The sequence below is a fragment of the Gastrolobium bilobum genome, unplaced genomic scaffold (assembly GCF_033153095.1).
Source record: "Gastrolobium bilobum isolate Gb01-03AN ecotype WA unplaced genomic scaffold, APGP_CSIRO_Gbil_v1 utg32150, whole genome shotgun sequence".
NCBI lineage: Eukaryota > Viridiplantae > Streptophyta > Magnoliopsida > Fabales > Fabaceae > Gastrolobium > Gastrolobium bilobum.
Genome location: NW_026897268.1, coordinates 15,154 through 28,368, shown reverse-complemented (window position 1 = coordinate 28,368; position 13,215 = coordinate 15,154). Strand labels below are relative to the sequence as shown.

The 13,215-nt window shown below is 36.5% G+C and overlaps 1 protein-coding gene across 1 annotated transcript; it reads right to left on the bottom strand.

Moving 5' to 3' along the window:
- Positions 1-9,107: 9,107 nt before the first annotated feature.
- Positions 9,108-12,897, bottom strand: LOC133305615 (protein DETOXIFICATION 54). Its single transcript, XM_061505870.1, has 3 exons — positions 12,237-12,897; positions 11,274-12,161; positions 9,108-9,935 (listed from the first exon to the last, which is right to left on the bottom strand). Exons 1-3 carry the CDS (start codon positions 12,291-12,293, stop codon positions 9,360-9,362), a joined length of 1,521 nt encoding a protein of 506 aa, XP_061361854.1. The 5' UTR covers positions 12,294-12,897; the 3' UTR covers positions 9,108-9,359.
- Between the last annotated feature and the right edge of the window lie 318 nt (positions 12,898-13,215).

The following is a 13,215-nucleotide window of genomic DNA, read 5'->3' as shown; positions in this document are numbered from 1 at the left end:
TGTGAGTGACTTTCATGTAGAGTGCACCTTGTGGGAAGCTTTGTGGAGAGAGATAATGCCCTATTTCAGCCACGAATTTTGAGGGTTTTTGGAGAATTTTTGGGGCTTTTTGTGTTGAACCATTGGTTGGAGATCACTCCATTGGACCATTGGAGGCTATTGGTGGTAAGATTTCACATTCTCATTTAGTTTTCTATGAGATCATAAAATTAGTAAAGGTTTTGATGATGTATTTTGAGTTATGGTAGTTTGCAGCATTAAATGGTATATCTCCTTTGGAATTAAATGCTTAGAATGATAAATGATGATGATTAATGTAATAAAAATTATTATGATTTGGGGATTTTAAGGCAATTTTGTGATGAGTTTTCAAGACTTTATGAATTGGCATGATGATGGAATTGGATAATTGAGTTGTGGAACATTGGTATGAATTAATCATAGGATTATATGATGTGAATAAGTGTTGGAGTTGATTGAAAATCGTGTGGGACCCTAGCATGAACAATTTGACCTATTGTGGTCATGGACGTTTGGATGATGTAAAAATGGTGTAGTTGAGGTTGTATGGTTGAAAATGATGTTTAAATGGATGATGGTATATTGTGCTATAGTGGAAATGGAAGGAAGAATGTGGGATGTATGGTGTATGTGGTATTCAACCTATAAAGGAAATTGGAGGAAAATGGTTGTGATGATGAGTTAAATTCAAGGATTAAAATGATGGAGATAGTTGAAGAAATGAAAAATAGACTTAGGGCTTAAGTGGTTGTGTTGTTAGTATTATTGTGAAGTTAATTGATTATATGCAATTGATTGTTGATCATTGTTGTTTGGTCAATATAGGTTACCTCGCATGGACGCAATAGAAGCGGATTAAGCTTGGAGCTTACGTGGAAGAGCAATATTTATGGAGTTGAGGTAAACCTTTGGAACTTGGGTTTTAATCTCTTGTGTGCTCCACCACACCTAGTGGAAGATTGTGGTTGGATTTTGTGCCTTTGGCATTGTGTGAATATGTATGTTCATGCATTATTGCTTGATTGTGTGATATGCTTGGAGCATGTTGTGTGTGAAATTGTGTGATCTTTGGCCAGTAGATGTGTGTGGTTTAGACTTCCGCTAGAGATATCCTTTGGGGATTCCGGTCGGGTTTTGCCGTGGGACCGACTCTGGGAGCGACACCAAGATGATCCAAACGTGGGACTTCCCCTGGATAGGGCTCTTGAGGAGTTCCAGTTGAGTTTTTCCATGGGGTCGTCTCATCCATGGGAGAGGCACCAGGAAGCTTCCCGGGAGTTATATAATGGGGTCCTTGAACAAAATCCTGATGTGGATGTTCTTGGATTTGTGCCCAGTTGTTGTGATTTTGTATGTTATGCATTTTACATGAAGTTATTTGTTGCACATTGAGTGAGCCATGAGGTGGAGAGATCCTCTAGTACCCTTGTTTTACTGAGATATATTTGTATATCTCACCCCGCGTTTGGGGACACCATTTCAGGTTATGTTGAGCATGGAGGAGTTGAGCATGATGTGCATATGGAGGGCATGACATGTTGGAGGATTCCATTTGATACACATAGCATAGTGTTTAATAATTTGGACTTAGGTTATGAACTTGTTGCATGTTGATATTGCCATGCTTTTGGATGTTCATGACTATATGTTAAGTCCTTTAGAATTGATGTATAGTTATGCCTTGGGTTTATATTGGTATTTTGGTGAGCATGAGACTTGTCCATGGCCACACATTATGTTTAAAGGCATTTAGTGACTTATGATGTAAAATGAGCCATATGATGTGTAAATAGCAAAACGAATGGGAAATATTGTAATTGATGCATTACATAATGATTATGCATGATGAAAGGGCCTAGAGCCTACATTAGTAATGGTAGATGGGTTATAGTAAGTATTAAAGTGATAGGAATGAAATCATGAATACCTTTTGAAGTGAAAAAGCTGTCAAAACTGATTTTTCACAGTAGGGAATCGATTCCTTGCTGTTGGGAATCGATTCCCTGAAACAGAGCACGTGAATTTCAGCCACTGTGAAGGCTGGAAATCGATTCCTTGCTGTTGGGAATCGATTCCTTAAAACAAGGGAGCAAAAATTAAGCTTCTGTGTGTTACTGTAGCTACTGGGAATCGATTCCTTGAGGTTGGGAATCGATTCCCACAGTGCAAAAATTGAAAAAATGTCATTTTATCACCTAGAGTTAATGGTATTGCTTGGAGGGTTTATAATTAATAACTTTTATGCTTCCGCAAGTTTTGCATTTACAATTACGGTGTTGTTTTTAATTGATTGCGGAAATGGTTATTGTTTAAAGAAAAGAATGTAATAAAAGAAAAAATTTACCAATAATTTAATTAACTCAATTACTGTGATTGTAACTGCGCTTAATACAATATGCAATGATAACATTTCCGGTAAGTAACGGCCTGTTACAGATATAATTAAGAGAATTACCCAATAATATTGGGATTTGATTAGGGCGCTCATTTGTCTTAGTCTTAGGTTAATGAGGCACCATATATATATATATATTATATATATATAAAACCCATCTTCTTCTTTAGTTGTTGTAACTCTACTTCTCTAATTTTCTCCACTGAAACCTTAGTCAACACACACATCAGTGTGACGGTATCTCTCTCTTGGAATAACTATAACATCCCGGGTGCTGATGAGGGCGGGGAGTGATTGCCGGTGCGAAAGGGCATGGACAAGGAGCGGCTCTTGGCAGGCTTCCAGCGACGGGGTACATGAATGAATCGAATTAACACCCGAAAGAGAGGGATTCCAGAGACTGTGCTGGTATGGGACGGTACAGTTTGGGATAGCTTATAAGAATTAATTGGTACTACCTATACTAACAAGATGCATCTACTTTTCGGTAGCCCAGAACGGAAGAACTCCATAGTTAAGCGTGCTTGAGTTGGGGCATTTCTTGGATGGGTGACCTCCTGAGAAGTTTTCCCTGGAAGTGTGCAAGTGAGGACAAAGCACGCTGAAAAGTCTCGTGTTAGTATGTGGGGATAGTCGTTGATTCTTAAAGCGGCTGGGTGTTACAAGTGGTATCAGAGCAAGGCCTCTCTTCTAGTACGGTGTGGTTCGAGGACGAACCAGGCGGAAGCTAGTGGGCATGTAACATCCCGGGTGCTGACGAGGGCGGAGAGTGATCGTCGGTGCGAAAGGGCATGGGCAAGGAGCGGCTCCTGGCAGGCTTCCAGCGACGGGGTACATGAATGAATCGAATCAACACCCGAAAGAGAGGGATTCCAGAGACTGTGCTGGTATGGGACGGTACAGTTTTGGATAGCTTATAAGAATTGATTGGTACTACCTATATTAACAAGATGCATCTACTTTTCGGTAGCCCAGAACGGAAGAACTCCATAGTTAAGCGTGCTTGACTTAGGGCATTTCTGGGATGGGTGACCTCCTGAGAAGTTTTCCCTAGAAGTGTGCAAGTGAGGACAAAACACGCTGAAAAGTCTCGTGTTAGTATGTGGGGATAGTCGTTGATTCTTGAAGCGGTCGGGCGTTACAATAACCAAAGGCACTGCCCAATCTCTGTTCTTTTCTTAAGTCTAGCAACCTCCATTGAATGATATTGGACATTCGAAGAAGCGTTCTTCTCTTACAAGACAACAATGTGGTGTGGATTTCCATCGGAGGACTTGTGTTCTTCAAGTCTGAAGAATTAATCAAGAACGCATCTGATCAAGAATAGTTATCCGAATAAAAGTATTAACTTTAAACCCCTAAAATGTCTATTGCATGATTTATGGGTTGAACATGATTGAGGATAGGCAAAACTTGCTTCTTCCGCACAAATTTTTTTAATTTTTCCCTCTTTTATATTTATGGCCTACCAAAGGCTACTTTCACTTTAGCCTTTTATTTATTGGGGTTACCTCTTGGACTTGGACTGTGTAGATTTACCAGTTGATGTAGGATTTAACCTCTTATTTGTCGGGATACGGGTTTTATCTCCTTATCTTTATGCTGTTAAGATAGTTGTGCCATTATCCATTAAGGGATACATGGGATAGGCGGTTAAGATATAGATATATTCCATAACAGGTGGTAATCTCAAACATCCCTAAAGAGATCACTCTCAAACTTCTCTCTAAAGGTGCTTTCAAATCCTAAGCTCTAAGGTTAAACTTTTTCAAAATCTCTCTCTAACCTATACAAAGGTCTTCAAATGTATACGTATAAGGTGAGGGGAACCCTCCACCTTCTTCCAAAATCTTCTTACAATGATAAGGTGATTGAGATGGTTGGGCTATCTTGAGTCTGACACCTAATAAATGAGAGTGCATGCCAGCATTGATAGAGGAACACTGCCCAACAATATCCTCCCAAAGAATCAATCAAATTATGATGGAAACTAAATAGAGATATTGTGGCAATCCATGATGATTTTCTCCATTTCACTTAATAAAGTTGAAACCGCAAAATACTGAAATGAATGGTGGTGAAAGCTAATTGCAGAAAGGCAAGATTTGAAATCTCGTAAACCTGTCCTCTGTCTCATTCATGAGTTCCGGATCCTAAGTTGAATTGTCATATTATTAGCATGTTGTCTCCTTGAATCCCAACCAAATCAAAGGCTTAATGGAAAATGTGGGTCCTGTGGTGTGTTCATGCAGTGCATGTGGGGGCGTTGCTAATCATTTTTATCCATCAAAATAAAGCATATAATCTTTCCTTTTTGCTGTCTAAATTACCGTTTAGGTTTCAAGATTTGAACTTTGAAACAATTAAAACTCAATGGAGAAAAAAGAGAATGACTAAAGAGTAGGCGTTACGATAGAAGTGGATGCCGTGCAGATGTTGTAACTCTTGCTTTGTTACTTTATAATAGGAAATATATCACACTTAAAAAATGTCTTTAAGGTACTATAATGATTGAATGAGTTTGAACTTGACGTTGTTTCAATGTATTTCAATGTATGTAAAACTTTTTATGGTATTACTAAATAAAAAAGTACAAAGTCATTATGATATATGAAGTTTATTATTACTTCAGGTAAAAGTTCAAACTGGTTTTTTCGATATTTGATTAATGGGAAAAAAGTAAAGTTATAGGAGCATTTTTTTTTCCTTGATAAATCACTATGCATAGTTGACATGCATGAATTGAATATAGTACAAATTTAAATAAAATATATCTTTAAACTCAAATAAAATTGTTCGATTGACGGTATTTATGAAAGAGACAATCACGAGTGATTTGCACACGAAATTAGAAGCATATAAAAGTATATATGCACACTGTTCGGTCATGTTGAATAGTATAAGAATATTTCATGGGTATGCACTCAGAGATATCTAAAAGATAGATATCCGACTTATAGTCAATACTCCAATCACTGCGCACTATCAATGGGCATGTAGCCAAGACGTGGGTGTGTGCACAATATTGGCAGTAATAGTAAATAAAGATTACCTTCATAAGCTTGGACTTTTGAGATCTCCCAGTTGATATAAAATCTACCTTAATTGATGGGGATAAGAATCTTATCCCTTGATCCTCTCTAGATTGTATGGTTGTGATATCTCTATCTAATCTTACTAGTAATAGTAATAGGGTTGTTAAGATATGAATTCGGTCCATAACATATACTACAACAATAAAGAAACCCGAGTTTCAGAAATGTGTACACATAGGATTAATAAACCTTATACTTATAGAGGGCTTAAATAAAGGTGGAATAATTTGGTAAGATTTATAAACTCTTTATTAGATAAGACCACGTTTGATATTGTCTATGAAACCCATAATGTGGATCCAAAACAAAAATGAATAGGACACGATAGTAATTAGACGTTTTCATGTTAATCTCTTTGGAAATCATCAATAGATTCAAGTATGATGAAATAAGAAATATGATCGTGTATAGTCAAGTCGTGGATGTATCGTAAACATACAAAAGTAGGTGATGAAAAAAGCGAAGGGAAGCACAAGAAAACATGCTATATGCTCCGGAGATAATTTAATATACCAAGATGACACAAATTCCCTTACAATTGCGCATGCAACGCTACATGTACAAGTTCAAATAATTGTATATATACGACATTAATTGACGTGTTCTGTTTTACTATTCACTCACTTTCCATGAAAAGACAGATCCAACAAAAGCTGAAAAGCCAACTAAAATTATGTACCAACTTATAGGAAACGTTTGGTACGTGGGTATGTTTTTTAAGGCCAGAAAAGTTAAAGTAACGTTCTTTAAATACTATGTTTGGTACACAGAAACCCAAAATTACGGTCAACAACTTGTGTTCTTGGAATTTGCTATAACACATAAGAATCAGGATTTAGAATGCAATTGAAAATGTGGAATTTTGAAGAATCTAACTTCATTGGAAAATGAAACATGAAAAAGTGGAAAAATTTCAGACAAATTTGCCCTTCATCATATCGTGCCCTAGGTTGCGTGTGCTAATGAAATATATCCATTATATAGGCATGAAGCAGAAGCTTATCCTGTGATACAGAAAGAGAGTTGTTTGAAACTTGGCTACCGGAGTTGGTCTTGGACGTTTGTTGGTGTGTTTGACGCGGATTGTAGTACTCTTTCTCGAGTCCTCTAACTGGTAAAGGTTAATTTTCCTTCCAGTGCTTGTCCTCTCTTCACCTCTCTTCACTTATCATTTCTCTTTCACGATAATCTTCGATAGCAAAATTGATTATCTCTACATTTTCTTTTTCAGAACAAGAAGACGGTTTTTGCGTTCGAATAGTAACAAGGTGTGTATGTTATTTTTCTCTCTAATTTTCTTTCCCATTTTGTAGTTGGATAAATAATATATCCTACCTTCTCTATTAGTCATAGTTGTTTTAATTGCTTTTGCTTTTTCTTTTTCCCCTTCTGTCAATGACACCGACAATCTCTTCCTTGTATACTATTCCAGCACATACAAAATGGCATTGAGCAAACCAATCTTTCCTAGCAAAAAACAAATCTTTTGTAAGGTTTATTATTATCAGTAGAAGAGAAAAATGTGTATCATTTTAAAGGATGTAAAGTTATGTTATTTTAAGAGAAAGAAAGAGATAGATAAAGGAGAAGAGAGAATTGACAAAAAAATAAAAGTATGGATCCCACCTTTTCGTAAGAGTGAAAGAATATAAGTTATGTCATTTTAAAAAATAAAGATTTTTTCCTTAGTAGAATGACAGTTTTAGATGGCGTGTTACATAAGTCAGACATTTTAGCTCGTAAGTCTAATTAATTATTTACTAGATTTAATTATTAAATAATTTACCTGGAATTATATTCAAAATATATATTAGGAAAATATAATATAAAAATTATTTAAGACTTATTATTTATAAATTTAAACTTTTAATATCACAGACGTTGTGACCACTTGGGATTTAAATTCATACTCCCCCCTCCCCCCCGTTTTTGAGCTTTTTGGCTTGCTGTGTCGTATTTACACTCCAGTTAAAGGATCATTTCATAAAAATTTAAAATATTATATTATAATTTTTTGTAAATAGCAAGTGACTAATGGTTGGTAAGAGCCAAATCAAATTCATCCAAAAGAAGCTACCCCGAAGGAAGTTTGTTTTTTTTTCAAAACTATTACACAACTTAACATAGTAAAAAGGTCTATGATCTTTCAAAACGACATAGATATCTGTGCTTCAATTAAATATACCCAGTTATATCTAATGTTATTCTTACTTCTTTTTTTTTTTGGGGAAAAGCATTGGGAATAACCCAATGACCAATCAGCATGAAGTAATGATACACGATGATTCGGCAATCCTGCATTCAGCGGTATGTCACTGTTGGTTCGTAAAGAATTCGTTAAACAAAATGATACACGATGATTCGGCAATCCTGCATTCAGCGGTATGTCACTGTTGGTTCGTAAAGAATTCGTTAAACAAATGGCCTCGTAGAGCATTTTTTTTTTTTTTTTTTTTTTTTTTGAAATACAAGAAAAAACAAACAGAATAAGCCCAAACAGAGGCTACCATCCTAGGTAAACTAACCCTTGAGTCTTGACAAACCCTCCTTAGATGTTCCTGACAACCTATAGGTTACCGATGTACATATATCGGTACCCAAAGTAGAAATTTTCCTAAAAATGATAGGTTACAAAATCGGTACCTAAAGTAGAAAAAATTTAGGACATGCATGGAAATACAGAAAAAGGAAAGGATAGAAGTGATATAGGATTTTTCTAATTAAGGAAAATAGGAGTACTGAATTCATTTTAAAAAAATCCCTAATTTTGCTATAATCTCCAACCAAGAGGACACTCCTTCAAGTCAATAAAAAGTTATAATTTTTAAAGTTAAATATCAACATCATCTTCAGCAAACTGCAAAATCAAGAATATTAAATCTTTCGAAAGCAAGTGATGCTCAATTCTGTAATAAAAAGTTAGTCCTTTATGTAAACATACAAATTTAACCAAAGCCATAATATTGGATATGTTTTCTGTGGATCTTAAAAAATCTGAAATCAGGTATCCAATAAATCAGTGAAAAAGGAGATAGCTTTGCTCCAGATTAGTTATATATCCATCACCAGGACCCTATTAGTTTAGAAATTTCACATAAACTATTTTTGGTTAACAAACGTTTCAATGAGGAAATATTTATGTTTATCTGATTTAACTAAAAATGTTTGTCTTCACTTGAAGTTAAAACCAAAATTAGAAGCAAAAAAAAATGTTAAAAACATTATATTTCAAGAAAATAAAATATATGCTATTAAAAAAAAAATTAAGTTCACAAATTTCATAAATAACTTGCATATAAAATTTTATTAAAAAGTTGTGTAAGCCTGTGGTGATTTAGTACCGGAGAATCAAATTGTTAGCCATTAGCATAGGTCAGGTACTGACACGAGTTTTACACAGCTTGGTGCTGCTGTGTGTGCAACAGCTTTCAGGCAAAGCTGCTTTCTGTTTGATCTATCAGTCTCAGCCTTATATCTAAAAATTAGCAAATGTCAGATGCCAGATTCTCATATCCCAGCTATATCTCCATGCACTTGTCACTCACAACAACTCAAAAGCTACTTCTTCTTTTTTTGACAGCACTCAAATCTTAGGATTAAAAAAGTATTAAATATGTGTACTAAAAAAAAAAGGTATTAAATATGTAACAATTGGCATTGAAAGTGAGACTTCGTTCCCTGCAGCCCTTTCCAAAAGATGAAAAGGAAAGGAAAACAGATAAGCCCCCTTAAAAATTATAACAAAGCAACCCATCGTCACCATAAGCCTTCAACTCCAATCTACTAGGCAACAATATCTGATCTTAACCAACAAAGAAAATCCCAATCTTCATAATTGTGTTGTCCTTTTAGCAAATATCACTTTTGTTCCCATTTCCATTCCCCAACAACTCCTTGCTTGCTTCATCTTTCTCACTGTCTTTATTCCTGGGCCCATTGTAGCTACCCATCTCCACCCTCGTGAGCTTCTCAGCCTTCAAAGCCTCAGCTTCCCAATCTGTACGTACTATCACAACATAGAGGATTGACACAGCACATGCCACCTGTGCAGAGAGAAGCCCAAACCAGAGCCCACTGAACCCAATCTTGAACCAAAATGCCAAGCCCACAGCCACTGGCGTACCCACAAAGTAGAATGAGCCCAGGTTGACGTGGGCTCCTATTACGGGCCGAGCCGTACCGCGAAGGATCCCACAACCCGTGGTTTGTGGACAGTTTCCAAGCTCACATAGGCCCATAATTGGCATAACTGATGCAACCAAGGCTTTGACAGGCTCATCATTTGTGAACAGCCCGGCCCATCTGTGTCTAAGGATCACAGTCCATGTCACATTGATGAAGCCCATCACAAAAGCACATCCCAAGGCAACCATGGCTGCTAGCTTTGCCTTGTATGGTTTACCAGCTCCAAGCTCATTCCCTACCTGCATAGAAATTTATTATTTTAAGTGCTTCATAGTAAATTTTACATTGGTTTTACCGTATAATTCAAATTGCAAAATCACACAGATTACCAACTAATTTCATGTGTACCAAAAGAATAGTGGGTTACTTTAGTGATTTGATGGTTAAATATTTAGTCAAATATAAATCTATAATGGGCCTTCTATCCAAGCCAAGCAGAATTGCACTAACAAGTGATCAATTAGTTCTAGTTTTGTCCAGTCACATTACAAGTGTGACCTAACTGGGTCCCTGTACTTGACGCAATCATACATCAAATTAATACCTCAGCAAACAAACCAATGATTCACGTTTAGGCTAAAGAGAAAAAAAGCTAAAAAAAGAAAGCAACCAAAAAGATCAAAGATTCCGAGTGTAAACTGTAAAGAAAATTGGAGTACATAACCGGTAACCCCCACACGTGTATTTGGCATCTGACAAGAAAGGGAAAGGGGAAAAAAAACTCATTTTAACAAAACAGACAAATTGTAAAAAAAAAAAAAAACTGTCCCAACCCATCATTATTAGGAAAAAAAAAAAAAACTGACGCAATCCATTATTATTATCATCATTATTTCAAATTCGTTTACCTCCAATGTCTTAAGGATTAAAGTTATGCTGAATACAATTATGTTTGAAGATTTTATACAAAAATATAAAAAAGAAAAAGGAAAGAAATAATATAAAATGCAGCAAATAAAAATAAAAATAAAGTAAATTTGAACCAAATCGTTTTCCCCATTATAGAGTAACATAGTATTTGCTACCATCTACGATTAGTTAGATACATCCAATTAAAAAAAAAAAGTGCAAATTGGAACTTATCCCAGCCACTTTGGTTTGAAAGCCAAATTGCTAAAAATATATGGTTGCTTACAGCTTACAAATTCTTAACATCAAGTCACAGACACAAAAAAAGGTTAGAAAACAAACCAGCCAAGCCACTCCATATCTATCTATCCAGTCTCTATCTCCATTTCTCTCTCCACCCAAACCCAACCCAATTGAGAAGGAAAAAAAATAAAAGATGAGACTCACAACTCAAAACTATGATTAAAACAAGGGTTATATTTATTTTATATAGGAAAAGAAAAATAAATTTTCAATACACATAAAAAAAAGGAGTAAGTCTCATCTTTATTTTTTTCTTTTATCCGTGAATTCCACTTATAATTTTATTTTTATTAAATTAGATAATAACTCTTTTTCCACCGGATAAGAAAATTATTTCCTTAAAAACAAAAACCAATATGGTTAAAAAAATGTTTTTGTTTTTATTAGGCTAAAATAATCAAGACAAATAGTATTGGGAGACTTACCCTGGCAGAAACACAACCTGCAAGAGCCATGGGGACAGTGTACATCATGCTAGTTGTCTGAATCAAAATCCCAGTGGCTGCCACAGCCAAAGTTGGATTTGGCAAGTACCCAGCCATCACAGTCACAATCTCATACCACCACCACTCTAAGCATATCATAAGGCAGCTAGGCACAGCCAACTTCATCAACTGCCCTAACCCACCACACACACCCACCATTATTCCACCACCACAACCCCACCTCAACATCATCTCATTCTTCCTCCACAGGCACACATATGCTGCCATCAACACAACCATGTTCAGGTTTGTCAGCACAGAAGCCATGGCCACCCCTGGCACCCCAAGTTCCATAACCACCACCAACAAGTAGTTCAAGGGCACGTGGAAAACCACAGCCACCAGGGAACAGTACATCATGGGTTTGGTCACCTTTTGTGACCTCAGGAACACCCTCAAGGGCTGTAGCAAGGTGTTTGTCAAAAGGTCTGGAAGAGAGTAGAAACAGTAGATGGCTGCCATTTCTGTGATGGCACTGTCCTGGCCCATGAAAAGCATGATTTTTTTAAGGTTGAGCCAGAGAAGGCTTATGGGCATAATTGCTATGAGGAGTATGAGGACCATTCGTTGCAGGGAGAGGGAGAGAAGGTCCCAGTTTTTGCTTCCAAAGGCTTGGCTACACACAGGTTCAAGGCCTGATGCAAGACCCACAAGAACAGAGTACCCTGTTATGTTGGTGAAGCCTATGGAGAGTGCACCACCAGCTAGTTCTAGGCTTCCAAGCCTACCCAGGAAGAGAACAGAAACAACAGCTCTTACAAAGACCAACCAGTTCATAGCTGTGATAGGCAAGGCCATGCTCCACAGTTCCTTCAGTTCTTCCACCACCTGGTCTCAAAAAGCAAGAAAAAATCACTTTACATGGTACATAAAACAAGAATGTGATAATCCAAAGGGGCTTACCTGAGAGGTAGTTGGTAATTTGTTGGAAATGAAATCCTGGTCTTTATTATCTCCCATTCTTCTTGGTCAATATGTGTTGTTCTGAAAAAAGAGTAGTGAATCAAACAGTAAAGAAGAAGACTTTTGACAACAGCCTATTATAACATATTATGCAGTGAAACAGAGAGAAAGAGGGGGGCAAAAGATGAAAACAAAATAGGGTCTACAATGTTTCATTATCATATCATCTACCCATAATAGCGATCGGCAACAATGAAAAAAAAGGGTATGCTAAAACCGACATTTTCTTCTTCTGGTTCTCTCTAAAACCGAAAAAGGGTAAGGCAAAGGGTGTGTGACTAGAAAGAAAGGCTAAAGTGACAAGAAAGAAAAGCTACAAGGGGAAAAGGGGGCATTTAAGTAGAGCAACCAACAAGAGTATGGCTGAAAACTTGAAACTTGAAAAAGGTTATAGTAATTACAACTTGCAAAGGATTAAAAAAAAAATCACCAAAAAAGATATGGGGAATAATAATAACACTACTACTAATGCCCTATTCTTGTTTTTCACACAAAATTTTAAGTGTGTGACTCGCTATGTATTTGGGAAAAGAGGGAAATGGCAGGGTGGAAAGACCACACAAAAAAGCTACAAACTTGCTAGTGGCGGCGTTTGAGAGAGCCTTGTAGTAAGAGATATAGAGCAAAAAAGGTCTGTATGTATGCGTGGAGTGTGAAGAGAGAAAGGGACAGAGAAAGAGGGAGAGGCAGGGGTTTAAAACTTTTATCATAGACTTTTTGCGAACAGTAAAGGCACAACATAGAGAGAAAAAGAAACGGTAGAGAGAGAGAGAGAGAGATTCGGGTCGGTTTGGTTTTGACGGTGGTGATGGGTTATTCTCTTTTTCAGTTAAAAGAAGCGTTTTGCTTTTAATTTTTTAATCAAGAGTTTCAATTTCTTAAAACTTGGATTGTATAAATAAATAAAAAGTTGTTTTCC